General features: G+C 41.2%; 1 protein-coding gene across 1 annotated transcript; it reads left to right on the top strand.

The window, feature by feature from the left end:
• Positions 1 to 4,545: 4,545 nt before the first annotated feature.
• On the top strand, positions 4,546 to 19,366 carry PHAX (phosphorylated adaptor for RNA export; the record flags this gene model as incomplete). Its single annotated transcript, XM_082837001.1, has 5 exons — positions 4,546 to 4,641; positions 6,502 to 7,115; positions 9,683 to 9,803; positions 12,452 to 12,535; positions 18,112 to 19,366. The coding sequence occupies 5 exons, from the start codon at positions 4,546 to 4,548 to the stop codon at positions 18,379 to 18,381; spliced, it is 1,185 nt and encodes a 394-aa protein (XP_082693127.1). The 3' UTR covers positions 18,382 to 19,366.
• Between the last annotated feature and the right edge of the window lie 1,249 nt (positions 19,367 to 20,615).

Below are 20,615 nucleotides of genomic sequence, written 5' to 3'. Positions count from 1 at the left end.
TCTCTATGTATAGTATCATGTCATCTGCAAACAGTGACAGCTTTACTTCTTTTCTGATTTGGATTCATTTCTTTTTCTTCTCTGATTGCTGTGGCTAAAACTTCCAGAAGTATGTTGAATAATAGTGGTGAGAGTGGGCAACTTTTTCTTGTTCCTGATCTTAGTGGAAATGGTTTCAGTTTTTCACCATTGAGAACGATGTTGGCTGTGGGTTTGTCATATATGGCCTTTATTAAGTTGAGGTAAGTTGAGAGTCGGTATTTCTAACCAGTTCCCAAAGTGATGGTGACTGCTGTTTCCTGGAGTAGCCAAAGCAGGAGGGTTTTTGGTGGAGGAGAGAGGATTTTTTGTTTTCGCCACTTTGTTAAATTATAAATTAGAGTTTTCTAAAGAATGAAAAATATTAAATTGTGGCATTTCCCTTTAAATATCCTGCCTGGGCATATTCTTGCTTTTGAAGAACAAAGACAGTTTTGATCAATTTCCTTTATTCTCCATTTCTTCTATCTTCCTGCAATTTTTTTTTGGGGGGGGGGTTACTTTTTTTTTTAACAGCAGGTTCTTATTAGCTATCCATTTTATATATATTAGTGTATATATGTCAATCCCAATCTCCCAATTCATCCCACCTCTTCCTGCAATATTCTTTCCACCCCAATCCCACCCCTCCACCATCCCATCTTCCATCTAATTCCACAATAACTGGGCTTACTCTATATAAGGGAAATAGCACCATCTCAGTCAGCATGATTTAGGCATGAGTTAAAAATATACACACACTCTCAAATCAATTGAATTAATAAGATGTCTCAGTGATTCCAAGTGGACTTGCCTTGTGGCCTTCCACACTGCAACCAGACAGTCATTGTATGTTTCCATACAAAGCCTGTGTTTTCCTCTCAGTGTCTTTGCCCTTGCTGTTCTCTCTACCTGTAAAACCCTTCCTTCCATCTCTGCATTCATGCTTGAGCTTTATCTGTTCCATCCTTATGACACAAATGATTTCAACAAACCATGTTGAAATCGGCATGTATCAAGCACCTATCAGAAAGTGTAGTTAAGTGCTGGAGATACCTGAATGATGCTTCCACTTGAAAATGTTATATTTTTCCCCATTAAGGCAAGGACCATCTCTGACTCATCCTTGCATGGCTCCACAATTCCCAGCATCCTACCAGGCTCACATACATTTACATCAACGAAAAAATGAAACTATAAACACACCTCTGCGGTAGAAAGCAAGGATACCCTGTCCAGCTTTGGTAACCTCTATCAACAACCCAGCTACTGTTTTCCATCCACCCCGAGGACTGAAGAACTAATTTCCTTCATTTTAATTCCCAAACATTTTAATGGAGAATTTAATTCTCCTCACTTTCTGGGCTGCCAGTAAGATTCTTTGTACACGTATCCTAACACCACATCCTTCCATTCTCTTCCCCTCCATTTGATTCAAAAAATGAAAAGGCATTTACAGATGCACTAAATTTTAGAAGCAACACATAATGCTCTCAAGGAATGTTAACTTCCTTCTCTTCACTAAGAAGAGAGGTTCATGGCTGTCTCCCTAAACCAGTTCTGGGATGATAGACACCAGCAACTGCCTATACGGAAAATAGGGATTGCATCTCTCTTCTACCTTCTTTTTTCAAAACTCACTTAGCCTGCCAATAAGAGGTCAGGAAAAATCACCATCGATGAATTTTGATGGGGCAAAGCATGAAGAGATAGAATTAAATGAATCATGTGAAAGCATATTTCCCACTTGAAAAAGAATTAAATGGATCGTACATGAAAGTATATGTAAAAACTGCAAAGCCCTATAGAAATTTAAATGTACTGACTAAACTCAGGAACCTTGATCCAATTCTCTATGAAAAGTGGAGAAGTTAGCAAATGGCCAATTCTGCTTTTCAAATGACTTATCAAAGGCATCATAGGGTGGTTATAACAAAGACTTTGGAGTCACAGCATAAGTACAAATGACCTGTGCTTGGGAAGTCTTCATGAATACTAGCTGTCTTTGTTCTTCAACAATAGCTGGCCAGAAGGCGGAGGGATTTGATCTGATAATGCATGCTTGCCCCAAGGCAGCAGTAAAGTGGAGAAATCACATAAAATTTCATTATTGTAAACTCAGAATCTGATTTAACAGAGCATGAGTGAATGACACTAACTATTGCTCTGGGCAGGCTCATATTAATCAAGCTAACCAAAAAATGATGCTGCAACTAAAATGCTGGCTTATTACTTGATGGGGAAAATTATTCTCAGAAAGGACCAACCATTCACATCCTCTAATCACTGCATTGTCTCCCAGGGTATATACTACCTATCTAGTGGTTTAGGAGCCCAGAATTTAGAAGAAGAAGAGTTATTGATTAGCAGTATATGATTCCTGCATTCAATGGCATCAGGCTAAGATAGTCTCCCCAATGTCCAAATTAAACTGTAGATTCAATGCAATCCCAACCAAGATACCAGAATCGGCAAGCAGAGTCTAAAGTTTAAATGGAAGGGCAAAGGATCTAGAATAGCCAAAACAGTTCTGGAAAAAAAAAGAACAAATTTACATTACCTAATTTTAACAATTATTATAACAATTTTACAATTGTTATAAAGCTACAGTAATCAAGAAAGTGTCACATTGGTGTAAAGATAGACATAAAGATCAATGGAACAGAATAGGGTACTCAAAAATAAACCTTCATATATATAGTCGATTTTCAATGAAGGTGTCAAAGAAATTCAAGGGAGAAAGAATAGTCTTTTCAACAAATAGTGCTATATTATTTGGATATTCAGGCACACACACAAAAAAAGGAAACTTGACTTTTACTTCCCGCTAGATAATAAGAATTAAGTCAAAATGGACCATAGGCCTAAAGGTAAGAACTAAAACTCTTCTGGTGGAAAACACCGGAGAAAGTCTCTAGTGTGAGGGGCTGGCTATTGTATGCATTCTACGGTATTTAGCTGCCTCCCATACCACATAGTAAAATGTTAATAATAACATGAAAATGTACTCCTACCTCACACCACGCACAAAAATCAGTTGTAGGGGGATTGTAATTCTATGCAGAAAAGGTAAAATAATAAAGTTGTCTAAGAATTAGGAGACCTGGAATCAAGACGCAGGTCTTCACTAGCTTAGCTCTCTTCAGTTGTCAAAATAAATTGGACCAGGTGACTTCTAAATTCCTTTATAGGTATTAAATTCACATTTCAAAAATCTAAATTCATTTTTTTCCATACAGTCTAGAGACATATCCTAAGGAAATAATAAAACAAGTTTGTAAAAAGACACGTTCATTGCAAAACACAACCATCAGAGACTAAAAAATGAGGCTACCTTCATGCAATGGAAAACTAGGGAGTCATTAAAATGAAGGAGCTAGATCTTTATATTCTGGTATAGAAAGGTGTCCAGATAAACTTCTATATTGTTTTTTTTGGCAGCGCCTCGCGACTTGCAGGATTTTATCTCCAGACCGGGGATCGAACCCAGCCTCCAGCAGTGGAAGCGCGGAGTCCCAACCTCTGGACCCCATTATTGTTTCTTTTTTAAAGTAGATAGCAGAATAGGAAAAGGTACAAATAACAAGATCCCCTTTACGCAAAAAAAAAAAAAAAAAAAACAAATATTTCTTGACCATCTTTACATACAAGAAGTCATGTATGTTCGCAGGTAGAAACAACAGCGAATAAAACTGACATTTTAGTGGGGAGCTCAGACAAAAAATTTTTAAAATACACATATGACTATTGATGCCATGAGGGGAAAAAAAGGGTTTGAGAGTGACAGGAGAGACCCTGTTTTAGTGAGGGAGGTTGAAGAAGACCTCTCTGAGAAGGTGGCATTTCATCAGAATCCTGAATCATGAGACAGCATAACCTGTGCAACAACGGGGTGTCGGGTGTTGGAGAGTCAGCCAGGCAGAGGGAACAGCAACTGCAAAGCCCTTGGGCCGGGAAAGGACAAAGGGGGCCAGAGGAACAACGTGAGCAGCGCCAGCGTGGCTGGAGAGCCGGAGGAGGACACCAGACAGGCACACACCCGCAGCTCTGCTGGCAGTGCTGAGAACTCAAGCCTTATCGTGCGGAGGAGAGCCCTGGAAAGTCTGAGCAGGGCGGTGACCTCACGTCCCGTCTGGAAGGTTCCCCGGGAAGCTACATGCACGGTGGAGAAAGAATGGAAGCAGGAAGGCCTGCCCAGAGCATCCAGGCGAGGGTTGTGAGGCCGAGGGAGAAATCCCTCATGGCTGCCATCCATGCACATCTTTAGGTTTGCCGGAAACAGGTCGGTAGGGAACGCGCCAGAGTGCCGCAGCAGCAGAGGACTCATTCTCCCAGAATAGCGTTAAGCGAGCGGGTTGCAATGATGACGCAACATCTGCGAGCCTCGACCCAGGCGTCTGGGTCCACCGGCCGCCGGGGCGGGAGCAGCCCCCCTCGCGGGGGCGCCCGACCAGTCAGAGCCAGCCGGACCAGCCCGCCGCCCCGCCGGAAGTGCCCTCTCGGCCCGCTACACCGCGCCGCGGGAAGATGGCGCAGGAGGCAGGCGACATGGAAGATGGGCAACTTTCTGACTCGGATTCCGACATGACGGTGGCACCCAGCGACAGGCCGCTGCAGGTGCCGGTGAGTGCGGAGGGGGGGGGGCGGGTGACTCTGGGCCGGGAGCGCGGAGCGCGGAGCGCGGGCTGCGATGAGGGGTGGTCGTCCCCGGGCCCGGCGCGCGAGCCGGTGCGGTGGGGAGGGTGAGGGGCGGGCGGGCGTCCCGCGGCCCGGCGCGCGGAGCGAGGGAGGTTGCGGGGATAGGAGGCCGTACGAACCTAGCCCGGCGTCTCGCTGCGAAGCGGGTTCCGCGAGGCGGGCTGTCTCCCGGAGGCGGGCTTGCGGCTGCCTCTTCCCCGCCTCCAGTGCTCCGCTCCTCGTTTTCTAAACCTACGGGCTTCCCCACTTCGGCGCCGCTAGGTTGTCTCGGAAGGGCATTTTTTTGCCGAAAATGTAGAACCTGGGGACCTCTGCCCGCAAACAGCCTGTGGTGCTCATGTGCACGCTGAGCAGAAAGGGAGTGAGGACCAGGGATGAAGTTCATCACTTGCTCAGAGGCCTGGTCTTCCATATTCCCCTGGAACCTAGCTTCGTCATGCCATAATGTGGCACTGGGTTTTGTGTTAGCTTCCCAGGTTTCTAAGTAGGCGTTTGTCTTGGCCGCCCTACTGAGTAGCAAGCTCTTTTGAGAAGGCTTTAGTGCCAGTCTACCCGCGTTCGAATCCTGGCGCCGCCACTGTGTGACCTCTGACAGGTCATTTAGCCTGGTGTCTCCATCTTAGAATAGGAATGGTAATAGTACGACAGTAATAGGGTGGCTGTCAGGATTCAGTGGAGCCTGAGTAATGGCTGACAAGTGTTAGTGCCATTATTATTTCAAAATAGGAAGACTTACCTTCTAGACTTAAAATACCCCACCCCCATTTCTAGCACATATTAGGAACTTAACAAATACTTTGTTTAATGTTTAGTTGAAAAAGCAAAGGTGATTCCTTTTGCATAGAAATTTCTTAGGAAATCGGTACCAAAATATTGTGGTTTTCAGTCTCTTTCAGTTTGTTTTACATAGATTGACCCATGACTTGGTAAACTTAATGCCACGGACGCTGCAGTTTTAAAAGAAATTTGTCGGAGATTCTTACACATAGGAGTTTACTGTCTAGTCTAAAAGGAACATAGTCACAAAACCATATAAAGGCAGTTGATGTAATCAAATACATGGCAGGCATCTTTGGAAAGGAAGAAAACAAGTTCTGTTTTAACTGCTAGTAACATCGTGTATGTCATTTTCAAACATTCTGACAATAACTTAAAAGATTGAAAATCTTCTAAAGGTGAGAATTAAAAGCTTTGGAAATTTTTTAAAAGGGGTCTTAGAACTAAGTGCTGTATTAGCTATATAGAAATATGAATTTGTGGCTTTTAAAATGGAAATTCCAGGGAGTTCCCTGGTGGTCTAGTGGTTAGAATTTGGCGCTTTCACTGCCCGCCCGGGTTCGATCCCTGGTCAGGGAACAGGGATCCTGTAAGACGTACGGCGCAGGCAAAAAAAAAGGAAATTTCCATGTAGACCTTTAGAAATGCAGGGCCTCAGTTGGTTTCAGAGATCTTTGAAGATCATTTCTCCTTCAAAATGGTCCAGCTGAATCCCTAAATAACTTTTTAAAAAGCACATGGTGGGGCTTCCCTGGTGGCGCAGTGGTTGAGAGTCCGCCTGTCGATGCAGGGGACACGGGTTTGTGCCCCGGTTCGGGAAGATCCCATGTGCCGCGGAGCGGCTAGGCCCGTCAGCCATGGCTGCTGAGCCTGTGCGTCCGGAGCCTGTGCTCAGCAACGGGAGAGGCCACAACAGTGTGAGGCCTGCGTACCGCAAAAAAAAAAAAGCACATGGTGTGTGGAGTTAATGTGTTTTATGGAATTGATTGTATTTTCTTTCACTTGCAGAAAGCACTAGGTGGGGACTGTGCAGTGAGGCCCTTACAGAGTACTGCAACAGTGTATGCTCCGGTATCACATTATCGGACTGTTAAAAGTGTGGATTCAAGTGAGGAGAGTTTTTCGGATTCAGATGATGATAGCTCTCTCTGGAAGCGCAAACGACAAAAATGTTTTAACACTCCTCCCAAACCAGAGCCTTTTCAGTTTGGCCAGAGCAGCCAGAAACCGCCTATTGCTGGAGGGAAGAAGGTTAACAACATATGGGGTGCTGTGCTGCAGGAACAGAATCAAGATGCAGTGGCCACTGAACTTGGTATCTTGGGAATGGAGGGCACTATTGACAGAAGCAGAGAATCCGAGACGTACAATTATTTGCTTGCTAAGAAACTTAAGAGGGAATCCCAAGAGCATACAAAAGAATTAGACAAAGAGCTAGATGAATATATGCATGGTGGCAAAAAAACGGGATCAAAGGAGGAGGAAAACGGGCAAGGTCATCTCAAAAGGAAACGACCTGTCAAAGACAGACTAGGAGACAGACTAGAAATGAACTATAAAGGCCGATATGAGATCACAGAGGACGATTCTCAAGAGAAAGTGGCTGATGAAATTTCTTTTAGGTGAGTATTTAAATTTGTCTACAAGTGAGCACTTGACCAATTGTCTTCCATTTATGAGAAATAACACAGATTCCAAATACACTGACAATGGTGTTCCTTTTTGAAATTTTTAAATTCAAGGCATGAACTCTAGGCTTATGTGGTTATATGAATATAGCTGGGTGTTCTTAAATTTGGGCAGACCTGATAGAATAATTTTGCAGATTTTTATGAACTTTTGAGCAACTCTTTCCATTTAGTGCTATAGAACTCTTTAGGTAAAAACATATCCTTTTAAATCATGTAGGTTTTTTGGAGTGCTTTCAAGCATTCATGATTTTTTTTTTTACAATTTTATTGAGGCATGGTATACATGTGGTAAAATTCATCCATTTCAAGTGTTGATTTTTTTAGTAAGTTTATCAGTTGTACAACGATTACCATAAAGCACTTTTTTTTTTTTTTTTTAAGAATTTTATTTTATTTTATTTTTTTTTTTTTTTGCGGTACGCGGGCCTCTCACCGTTTTGGCCTCTCCCGTTGCGGCACACAGGCTCCGGACGCGCAGGCTCAGCGGCCACGGCCCACGGGCCCAGCCGCTCCGCGGCACGTGGGATCCTCCCGGACCGGGGCACGAACCCATGCCGCCTGCATCGGCAGGCGGACCCCCAACCACTGCGCCACCAGGGAAGCCCCTACCATAAAGCACTTTTAAAACATTTCCATCACCCTATAAGATCCCTCATACCATGTGCCCATTTAAAGTTAGTTCCTGTTCCTATTCCCAGGTAACTGCTAATCTACTTTCTGTTGCTATCAATTTGCATTTTTGGAAATTTCATGTTAATGGCATCACAGTATGGGGTCTCTTGTGCCTGGCTATTTTCACTTACTGCAGTGTTTTTCAGATTCGTCCATGTTGTAGCAGGAATCAACAGTTTGTTTATTTACACGCACACGCATATGCACGCACACATCCATATCGGCTGTTACCCTTTTGGGAAATTATGAATAATGCTGTTATGAACTTTCACGTACACATCTTTGGACACAGATTTTCATTTCTTTTGGATAAATAGGAGTAGAGTTGCTTGATGTATGGTAAATTTACATTTCATGTATTATTTATTTATTTATTTATTTTTGGCGGTACACGGGCCTCTCACTGCTGTGGCCTCTCCCGCTGCGGAGCACAGGCTCCGGACGCGCAGGCTCAGCGGCCATGGCTCATGGGCCCAGCTGCTCCGCGGCACGTGGGATTTTCCTGGACCGGGGCACGAACCCGTGTCCCCTGCATCGGTAGACGGACTCTCAACCACTGCGCCACCAGGGAAGCCCATTTCATGTATTTTTAACAAGAAATACTAAAAGTTAAAATTTTGGGAATTCCCTGGCAGTACATTGGTTAGGACTTGGCACTTTCATTGCCATGGGCCCGGGTTTGATCCCTGGTTGGCGAACTAAGATCCTGCAAGCCCCCCGGGGAGGTCAATAAATAAATAAAAAGTTGAAATTTTGCTTACTTTTTTATTAGCTCTAAATCACTAGTGAACAGTGTCACAAATCTGAAAACAGGTAAGGTTCAAGAGTAATATAGCTAGTAGGAAAACAAGTATTTACTTTCCAGGCAAGCCTGTCAATACTCATACTGGATTTTTTTAAAATACTGAGGGAGTTTGGAATTTGAGTTCTGGAAAGGAACTTCGAGATTTTGTAAACCAAAGCCTTTACTTTACAAATAGGAAACTGAGGCCCAGTAGTTGTGTGGCTTGCTCAAAGTCACAAATTTAATAAGTGTCAGACCTGGAACTAAAGTCTAGCCCCTTTGTTCCTAGTCTACTGCTCTTTCCACAACAGAAGAAACAAAAGAAGCCAGGGCTGGTTAGGGAACTGGTAAGACTTCTGTAATATTAATGCTCCTTCATCTCTATGGAGTATGGGCTCTGATGTCAGAAGTGCTACCTACTTAGGCTCCCTGTGTTTTTACCTCTCAGTGGTAAAATGAAAATAATAATATCTGCTTCATAAGGTTGTTGAGAGAATTAACTGAGATATAATGCATGTATAGTTCTTAGGAATGTGCTTATCCCATAATAAGCCTTTGGTAAATATTAGCTATTTCCTTGTTCTGAGGCAGGGAGCCCATGAGGGAAAAATCCAATCCATTTTAAAGCTTTTAGACATCTCTAGAGTTAGGAGAGCTAACTTTTAGAAAGCATGGTATGTGTTTGCTATTTGTTTTGATGAGAGTAGACTGGTTGTATCTTCTTTTGCTTTTAGGCTTGCATTCCCCTTGCTATGTGTGCATGTTTCTTTTGAAATATGCCATAATCCAATAAGGCAAAGTGAAGATGCCAGTTATGAGACTTGAGGTGGATCCTGGAGGTTATGATCTCCTTGGGTGACCCAAGATAGGAATGTTTCCATGTCAGTGATTCCAAGGTTAAATATTGGGGATTTTTGAAAGGAAATGTTATTAGTATGAGAAGTTAATTCTAGCTAGGAACTAAATTGGAGACTAAGGTAGATTTCCTCAACTTTTTGCAACAAATAAAAAGTTTAATATTACTTCATTTGTTCCTCATCAGGTTGCAGGAACCAAAGAAAGATTTGATAGCCCGAGTAGTGAGGATAATTGGGAACAAAAAGGCAATTGAACTTCTGATGGAAACTGCTGAAGTTGAACAAAATGGTGGCCTTTTTATAATGGTAAGACTAACTGCTTCATTCTTTCTGCTTTTGTATTATTTCATGTGATTTTTTAATAAAATGCCCTTGTTTCTGATTGTTGGTTCTCTTATTTATAAATTATTACAGTGTGTTTCAGACTTTAAAAAACCTTCATTAATAATTTAAAAATTCAGGGCTTCCCTGGTGGCGCAGTGGTTAAGAATCCACCTGCCAATGCAGGGGGCAAGGGTTCGAGCCCTGGTCGGGGAAGATCTCACATGCTGCAGAGCAACTAAGGCTGTGCACCACAACTACTGAAGCCCGCGTGCCTAGAGCCTGTGCTCCGCAGCAAGAGAAGCCACCACAATGAGAAGCCTGCGCACCACAGCAAAGAGTAGCCCCCGCTCGCTGCAACTAGAGAAAGCCAGCACACAGCAGCAAAGACCCAACACAGCCAAAAATAAAAATAAATAAAAAACAAATAAATGTATAAAAAAAATTTAAAAATTCAGTATGGTCAGTTTTTGCAATTAATACTTTACTTATAAAAAATATACCTAAATTGTAGCCTGTTAGTGTGCAGTCAACAACAGATCTCTTATAGGATTCATTAAGGCTGAAATTTTAAGAAAGGTCTGGAGGGGGGAACTGGAAGCTCAGATTTTGAGAATATGGGTTTTGGAATTTGGGGTACCTGGTTTTGAATTTTGGGTGTGCAGCTTACTAGATGTGACATTTGGCTAAATTATCGATACTTCTCAGACCTCAGTCTCAGCTATAAAATGGGATTAATCCTCTATTATAAGGATTAAATGAGATAATGCATATACTTACCACAGTGCCCAGAATTTAGTTAGTGGTGGTGAGCAGAAATGTTACTTTTGGGGCTTCCCCGGTGGCTCAGTGGTTAAGAATCTGCCTGGTAATGCAGGGGACACGGGTTCGAGCCCTGGTCCGGGAAGATCCCACATGCTGCAGAGCAACTAAGCCCATGCACCACAACTACTGAAGCCCACGTGCCCTAGAGCCCGTGCTTTGCAACAAGAGAAGCCACCACAATGAGAAGCCTGCGCACCACCACAGAGAGTAGCCCCTACTCGCCACAACTAGAGAAAGCCCGCACGCAGCAACGAAGACCCAGTGCAGCCATAAATAAATAAATAAATTTATTTTTTTTTAAAAAAAAGAAATGTTACTTTTGGCTCATTTAATTCATGCATTTTTTTTTTTTTTTTTTTTTTTTTAATTTATGGCTGTGTTGGGTCTTCGTTTCTGTGTGAGGGCTTTCTCTAGTTGCAGCAAGTGGGGGCCACTCTTCTTTGCAGTGCGCAGGCCTCTCACTATCACGGCCTCTCTTGTTGCAGAGCACAGGCTCCAGACGCGCAGGCTCAGTAATTGTGGCTCACGGGCCTAGTTGCTCCGCGGCATGGGGGATCTTCCCAGACCAGGGCTCGAACCCATGTCCCCTGCATTGGCAGGCAGATTCTCAACCACTGTACCACCAGTGAAGCCCAATTCATACATTCTTGGAAACTGGTTCTTGAGGGTAAAAAAACCAAAAATCTTGTTATGTAAAAAGGACAGATAAATATAAAGTATATCTGTGAGTATTAAAATCTCATGGGTGGTAGGAGTGAATAGGAAACAAAATGTCTAAAGAGGCTTCTGGGGTTGAGGAAGCAAAAATGAAAAAACAGTTAAAAAATACTTCATTGCTCCAGAATGGCATAAAGAGCACTTCTCTGGTTGGGGCCAGATCACAAGCAGTAGCAGTTTATCCCATAGAATGAATGGTTTTGCAGATCTCATTTAATTGAGCTTTCAGCACAGGGTGAGGATGAAGATTGAATGGCCTCCTTCTTATTTGTTTCTCATGAATTTGAATAATAACATCACAAGAGACTAAATATTATGCTGTGGAAATAGAGAGAAAAGAAACCAGTTAGAAGTGATAGCACTGGGTGAGGAAACAGCCTGTGAACATAGGTTCCAGAAGTTAACAACAAAACAAATTATAATAATCATGAATGTACTGGCATCCCTGTTTGTGTCACTGTTTAAGGTACCTAGATTTTCATTCAGTTGAGCACGAAGTTATAGATTATATCAATATTTTACTTTAAAAAAAATTTTTTTTAATTTCTTGCTGTGCCACACAGCTTGTGGAATACTAGTTCACCAACCAGGGATCAAATCCAGGCCCCCTGCAGTGAAACCACCAAGTCCTAACCACTGGACTGCCAGGGAATTCCCTATATCAAAATTTTAATACTGTAGTAATAATACAGTAGTAATAAAACCAGTGAGCTAATGGAAATCTACTGAATGTTGGGAAGATGCAAGTCCAAATTCACTTTCTTTTGGTGCATGCATTCTTTCCTTGTACAGTTCTTTATTGCTGTGTGCCAGGCACTGTTCTAGACACAGGAAGCTTATGTTGTAGTAGGGGGTGGGAGGGAAACAGTCTGTAAAGAATAAATGTAGTATCTTCAAGTATGCCAAGAAGTGATACATGCCATGGGAAAAGAAATAGAGCAAATGGAAGTCTGGAGAGGAGAGAAGGACACTGCAGTTAAACTGGAGTGGTACTGTAGACCTTAATATCTCCTTAGGAATGTCTCTAAAAGTTGCTTTGACCATTCACTGGAAGAGTCTTCACAGGATCATTTTTCTGTTCCTTTTTGTAGAATGGTAGTCGAAGAAGAACACCAGGTGGAGTTTTCCTGAATCTCCTGAAGAACACTCCTAGTATCAGTGAGGAACAAATTAAGGTAGAAGCAATAATGTCCTTGACTTTTGAGATCCATCATAATTTAACTCCCACTCAGCCTCTAGCTTCATTTTCTACTGATCTCTGTTACCTGCTCTGCCTTGTACTGACCAATTTTTCATTGTCTCTTTTCAAGTAAACCTTGTGCCTTTGGTAAAGCTCTGCCTCCTCATTTTCTTCCCTTTCAGAGCCAAGGTCAAGATTTCTTTTATGGCAATTTTTCCTGGTCTCTTAGCATGTAATTATTTTTTTCTACTCTTACAACTTTTTATTAATGAAAAATTTCAAACGTGGAATAGATGAAAAAGCAACAGGATGAATACCCATATATCCTTCACCTAGGTTCAGGGGTGGTTAACATTTTGACATTCTTACTTTACCGATACAATTTTTTTTCTGTACCATTGGGAAATAAGGAGCAAACATCATGACATTCAGCCCTAATTACTTCAACAAGCATCTCCCAATATCCTACACAACCACACCTAAGAAAAATAAGAACAGTTTCATAGCATCATCCCAGTATCTATCTAGCCCTTATTCCAATTTCCTGAATTGTCCCAAGAATGTATTTTCTAGCTTTTTTCCTCCCCAAATCAGGATCCTATCTAGATTTCCACATCCCATTTGTTGTATGTCTTTTGATCTGTTTAATCCTACATTTTCCTCCATGATTTAGACCTTTTGATGAGTCCAATATGGCTCTCTTATAGAATATACTACATTCTGTTGTCTGCTCACACATTTGTTTTGTTCATTCCTCACAAACTGGAAGCCAGGCATTTTAGTATCATTTTTGTATTACCAGAATGTCATATGGGAAATCTTATACACTGTGGGTTTTTCACAGCTCAGAATTCAGTTACCTTTTAATTTATTAATTAAGGAACATGACTTGCATTTAGCACATGTGATCAAAATTGAGAACTGTCTTTTGCATAGGAAGGAGATGGTACACATGTGCAACACAGCTACAATATTTGAGAAATTTTGTATTCTCTTTATTATAACAGTGGGTGATAAAGGTCATAGGAATGTGCTTTAGCCGTACTAATGTAATGCTGATGATGACAGAAAAATAAAAACCTTTTCTCTTGAGCTGATGCTACATGTGAGCATATTTTGCATCTGCTCAATGTTTTTTTCTTTTTTCTGGCTATTCACTTTTAGTCATTTTTTTAAAAATCTGTTACTGAAATTCCTACAGGAAATGTTACTGTTGTTGCACGTTTGAAATCTCTACTCTGTAACTACTTTTTTCCTCATTGGAACAATTATTTTGATAATAAATTTATAACAATGTGAATTTCCTTGGGAACACAACTTTTGAGTGGTAGAACAGAGCTTATACCTTAATGATGTTCTCCCTCCTCCCCCAGTATAACCCCTGATCAGAGTGTGTACTTAGAAGGAACATTCTTCTTGGGTCTTTGTTAGATAGCAAAATGTGACTCTTTTCAAAGATATAGCATGATGTGATGAAAAGAATTCTCTGAGATGCAAAATCTAGGTTTTAATCTTAATTTTGCCATTTAGTGATTATATGACTATGAGCAGATGGCTTATTCTCCCTCAGCCTTGATTTTCTCATCTATAAAGTGAGGACTTTAATATGTGTCCTGCCTATTTAATATTGCTATAAAGGAGTTAAATAAAGTGGTGTCTAGAAAAGCTGTTTGTCAACTAAACTTGGACAATTTCCAGAAGCGGGAGAGAAGAAAATAACATTTATTCACCATCAGCCTGGCACTGTCTATCATTGGGTATTACCCTGATATGCAAATGCAGAGCAATAAAAAGGATAGGTCTGAGATCACACAGGAAGGACTCTGACTTCAAACCCATGCTGTTTTCATTGAATCACCTATCTTTTTTTTTTTTTTTTTTTTTGTGGTACGCGGGCCTCTCACTGCTGTGGCCTCTCCCTGTTGCGGAGCACAGGCTCCGGACGCGCAGGCTTAGCGGCCATGGCTCACAGGCCCAGCCGCTCCGCGGCATGTGGGATCCTCCCGGACTGGGCACGAACCCGTGTCCCCTGCATCGGCAGGCAGACCCTCAACCACGGCGCCACCAGGGAAGACCTGAATCACCTATCTTTGAAATTCATTTCTTCTAACACATTGTGGAGAAGGAGATTTAATGTTAGTAGATTTTTATCTTGAACAACCAGAAACATTGCATTATAATAAACAGAAACGTTTGTAGTATCTAATAATAGGGGAATGTTGACTAATAGGGACATTCATAAAACAACTATCCTGTAGCCTCTATTTTTGTGAAACAATTTTAAGAAAATTAGAAAATGTAATAATAACTGAATTTTTTAAAACGACAAAGTACAAATTTATAGAGAAAAAGAGGCATGGGACAATAGACTGGCAGTTAAAGCACCAAAATATTACCAATGATTTGGTCTGTTGTGAGGGATTATAAATGTTTTGTCTTTTAAGATTTTTCTGGGTTTTTTTTTACCAAATTTTCTGTATGTACGTGGATTGACTATCTTTGTTACTAGAGGGAAAAGCCTAAGACAGATATAATTTTATTATAGGTAATTTCATGTGCCATCCAAATAATGGTGTTATAATTATTCTTTTAGTCACTGTATTGCTAACAATCACAGTCTGTAGAACTTGGAAGCCAAAACTGAACTGAGTGGGCTTGTTTTCAACTTTTTCTCATTTGATTTTGTTTCGGTGTATGGCCTTATAATTTGTTTTAGACAATACAAAGTTTGTGAAGAAAGAAAAAGTAAGAATAGTTAGAAGTTAACTTGCGAAGCGGGGACCCCTGGGGTGCCTGGCCAAGGACCCCTCGCCCACGCCCACCCCATCACCGACCCCCTGGGAAGACCTCAGCCCCCAGACGAGCACCTCTCCGGGACGCTTGTCCCCAGATTTTGCTGAGGAGCTGAGGTCCTCAGAGCCATCTCTGAGCCCCGGTCTTCTGGAGGAGGATGGAGAGGTGGCCGTGGTGCTTCTGGGCAGGCCCTCTGCCGGCGCCACGGACCCTGAGGAGGTGGTGCTGTGCAGCAGCTGCTGCGCCGTGAGGCTGCGGCGCCGGGGCCCGGCCCAGTGCCCTCCTAGAGGGTCGGGGTGCTTCCCCCGACTTGGTGTGGGGGCCCCGCCACCTGGCTGTCAGCATTTTAAAGAGGTCCCCCCCTCAGGAGTTCTGGCTGCCAGCTAACTGCCCCCTCCCCAGCCAGGACCTCCTGGCAAGACTGTAGCTAGTGGTGTTTTTACAACCAAAGACTCTATTTTGTGGTTTAAGGAGAATAAAATTGACTATATTTAAAAGAAAAAAAAAAAAGTTAATAAGTCCACCTATAACGTTCTCCCTCCGAAAATAGTATGCACTTCAGGTTCTTAACTTGCAGAGTTAATTATACAAAGAGATGGATGGGAGAAAAAAGTTGCTCTCAGATTATCTGTTGTCTGCATTTGTTGTAACAACATTAATAATATGCTACAAAGACATTTCTTTGGGTCATCCCAGTTCTGTTTAAATTCGTAACCCATGAGAATGACATTCCTTTTTAATAAGGATTGCCATATTTGGAGGGAAAAGGGGAACTTCGTAATTTTATTTAGTGTTGCCAAGCATTGTACTAGTTAGAATTGTTTTTATCAAGATGTTTGGATATGCTTCCATATAAAATGAAAATACTTCTACTATTGCTCCACTTGAAGGTAAGTAGACTCTTGAAAAAATTGTGAATTATCACACTCTTGCAAAGGTTTAAGGCTTAAGAATATGGATTTGAAGAAATCATTTATGAGTTTAGACTTTATACCTTTACCTGTTGGCTCTAATCTTGAGCCTCACTTTCCTCATCTGAAAACAAGTATAATCCCCACCTCATAAGGTTCTTGTGTGAATGAAAAGAGTTCACACCTGTGTCAAGTTCTCAGCGTAATGCCTGGCACATAAAAGTGCTCATTCAGGAATTGGTAGCTGGCCTCATTTTCCTCTGAATTCACCCTTTTTGTCCTTCCTGCGCTTTTTTCTCACATATGTACCCTCCTTCTCCACCCCCATCCTCATTTCTTTAGCAAACACTTTCATTCCTTCTCTTCATCAAAGCTCTCATATTCTGACGCTTTCCCTTATTGCATTCATTTCGGGGTTCCTTACTCCTTCCTCTGCTAATTCCATGTGCTGCTTTTACTATTTAGCGAAGCAGAGGGCCCCCTTTATCTCACCATCCTCCATATTGTTTTTTATAAACAAGAAGGGATTTACACTTTATGCACTTTAAGAATGTAATAGGAACTGACTTGGCTACAGCTTCTTTTTTTTTTTACGGTACGCGGGCCTCTCACTGTTGTGGCCTCTTCTGTTGCGGAGCACAGGCTCTGGACGCGCAGGCTCCGGACGCGCAGGCTCAGCGGCCATGGCTCACAGGCCCAGCCGCTCCGCGGCATGTGGGATCTTCCCGGACTGGGGCATGAACCCGTGTCCCCTGCATCGGCAGGCGGACTCTCAACCACTGCGCCACCAGGGAAGCCCTTGGCTACAGCTTTTAAGAGTCACTTCCTAGAATATAATAGGATGTTGAAAGTGTGTCCTGCCTGTACTAGCTTCTCTTTTAAATCTTTGAATCTTTTTTGTATTAGCATCATCATTTTTGCCTTCTCTTTAGATCCCTGACCTTTTTTTTTGTACCCTCTAAAATTATATTTATCTATCTGTATCAAGGTTCCCAGAAGTTATTTTGTTTTTCCATGTAGTGTTTTAATGGAAATGTATTTTCTACTTGAACCGTTCTCATTCACTGGCAGTTTTGCCTCTCAGAGGATATTTGGCAATGTCTAGGGGTATTTTTGGTTGTCACCGTTTGGCGGTGGGGTGGGTGTGCTAGTGGGTAAAGGCCAGGTCGGCTGCTGAACATCCTGCAATGCACACAGCAGACTGCTACACAAAGAATTCCTTGGTTTGCAGTTTTAGTAGTGCCATACTTGAAAAACCCTGTAGTAGAAGATTCTCATATTTTCATACTATAAAATCCTTTTGGCACCCTGGAATCCAAGTGCTGACTGTATCATTTTTATGCCTTGTGATAAAAGTTTTTGGCAGAGATTTATAGTCTCACATGTTAATTACAGCAGTGTTTAAGGGCTGGAATTTTTCTTGCGTTGTGTAGGTTACATGATCATATTTAGTCACACAGTTCGGGCCTGGCCAGTTTCTTAGCATATAACATGTGGTTATGATGACATTTCAGAGTTAGTAAATTATTATACCAAAGACTTTGTTTTGTTGTGATAAAATATATTTTATTTAAATCCTAAGCAATATGATTTTTCTACTGTATATTTCTATTTAGAAAACATTTATAGATTGATGTATATGATATAATAAGCATGGACCCTAGACCTAACACTAGGCTGAGTTTGAATCATAGCTTCATCCTCTCAACTTGCAATGAGGATTTATTAAATATCTTGGACTCTGTGTTCAATTATGAATCTAATATTTTTTGTGTGTGGAAAATGGAGATAATATAAAGAGTCTGCCTTACAACAGGCTTTCAATAAATGGTAGTTCTTGTTTACTAAAGTTGTTCCTTTATTGTAGGACATTTTCTACATTGAAAATCAAAAGGAATATGAAAATAAAAAAGCTGCTAAGAAGAGAAGAACACAAGTGTTGGGAAAAAAGATGAAACAAGCTATTAAAAGCCTAAATTTTCTAGAAGATGATGATACATCACGAGAGACTTTTGCAAGTGACACAAATGAGGCCCTGGCCTCTCTTGATGAATCACAGGAAGGACACGGAGAAACAAAGTTGGATGCAGAGGAAGCCATTGAGGTTGATCATTCTCATGATTTGGACATCTTTTAGGACATTTTGAGAAATAAGCCTTTCTAAGATAACATTGTAATAAACCATTTCTACTGAGATTGCTTTATTTTACTTTGCACTGATAAACCCAAAAATCTGGAGAGAACTGTTGTCTTAAATAAAATTGAATATGTGGGAGATGAATGCAATAAGAACATTTAAAACTTTCTCATGTCTGACAAAAGTATATAGCAGAGGATTTAATTTCTCAGTCTATTGCATGTGCTAATCATTACTAGTTGATAATCAGTTTTGTCCAGGTCATTATAACATAGCATTCAAAAGTTTGTTTTCTTTTTCTGATTTATCTTTGCAGTGAATTATGATTGGTTTCAAACATTCCATTAAAAGATCCTAAGACGTAAATTGTTAAGCTATTAAAAATGCATTCAAATTTAGTTTTTCTGTGTTCTAAGAACTCTTAAGCAGTTTTAATAATAGAGACTAAAAATAGGTTTATACTAGTGGCTCTTCCCACTTAAGTTGTTTGTGCAGAAGTAAATAAACATCAGAAGCTTTTCAAAGAAGTATCTGTGCTTAACTTTAACTTTGTTTTTGACCTCTTATTAGTTACCTTGGTCATATGTTAAATACTGAATATGATCCATACCTGCATAATTATCATGACATTTAAAAAATTCCCAGTGACAGCCTGCCTAAGACTGTTTTACCTTATGTTAAGGAAGTTAGGTATTAAAAATGTTTCATCTGCATGATGTTTAAAATTATTCATTTTTATTTAAGGAAATAAAGGTAGTTTACTTAAGATGTTCCAGGAGTTGACTACAGTTTACAAAATAGATTAAGCAAAAATATGTAGGGAGCAATTATTAGCTATTCTTTGCAGCAGTGTACTTGAAGTCTTTCAGTAGTTTCTGAAATACATGATCATTGATGTTGAAGCTAAGTAAGCAGGGAAAGAAAAGGAAATGGTAATTGGTTACGTTTTTTTCGTAAAGAATGCAAAAATAAAAGTGGAGTTCTGGCAGTCCTTAATGAGTTTCAAGTGATTTTATTTTTTAATCTCAAATGTTCGTTCATAAAATTGCTATAACCTAGGAAAGAAACATTTTAAATAGGTAAGTATTTAAACATTATCCCTGAGATTTTTTAACCATTTATTTATTTATTTAAAGAATTTTTTTAAATTGAAGTATAATTGATTTACAATATTACATTAGTTTCAGGTATACAAGATAGTGATTCAGTATTTTTATGCCTTGTAAAATGATCACCACAGTCCCTGAGATTATTTTATGTAAGGTGATTTTAAAGGTATAGTAGGGCTTCCCTGATGGCCCAGTGGTTGGGAGTCTGCCTGCCAATTCAGGGGACGCGGGTTCGTGCCCCGGTCCGGGAAGATCCCACATGCCCATGCCGCGGAGCAGCTGGTCCCGTGAACCATGGCCGCTGAGCCTGCGCGTCCAGAGCCTGTGCTCCGCAGCAGGAGAGGCCAAAACAGTGAGAGGCCCGCGTACCGCAAAAAAAAAAAAAAAAAAAAGGTATAGTATATCAGGAAAGATAATCAACATTCAGAAATCTAAATGCCACTTACTCATGTAAATACTGCTAATTTTTCTAGTGAAAGTTACAGGTTTTTTTTTGTTTTTTTTTTTTTTTTTTTTGCGGTACGCGGGCCTCTCACTGTTGTGGCCTCTCCCATTGCGGAGCACAGGCTCCAGACGCGCAGGCCCAGCGGCCATGGCTCACGGGCCCAGCCGCTCCGCGGCATGTGGGATCTTCCCGGACCGGGGCATGAACTTGTGTCCTCTGCATCGGCAGGCGGACTCTCCACCACTGCGCCACCAGGGAAGCCCAGAAAGTTACAGTTTTTGAGGGACATTAATGCCTCAGGCTACTTCATCTTCAATGGATTGCTCCTCCCTCATTCCCCGCTTCCTGGATTGTTTTCATCAATTGTTATTTCCTTAACATTTGCAAACCAGATTTCTGGATTGTAGTACATCCTAATGTTATATATAGAAACCAGTGCTTCAGTTTTTAAGGTTCTGTAAAGTTTTGTGTATTAACATTACTCTTCTCTAAACCTTTCTGACTATCCAGATCTAGAAAGTTCTCTCCAGACTGTTGCCGGATGTGTATTCAGTTAATACTCTCACCAAGGCAGTGTACATTGCAGTCATTCTTCCTGCTCAGCCTAACATTTTTCCTCCTTCTGGCTAGGAGTATTAGCAGTAATAACCCTCCATGTCTCTGGCCTAGTAATTTAGGTG

This window comes from Leucopleurus acutus, assembly GCF_964270905.1.
Source record: "Leucopleurus acutus genome assembly, chromosome: 3".
Classification (NCBI taxonomy): Eukaryota; Metazoa; Chordata; class Mammalia; order Artiodactyla; family Delphinidae; genus Leucopleurus; species Leucopleurus acutus.
This window is presented reverse-complemented; position numbering and strand designations above follow the sequence as displayed.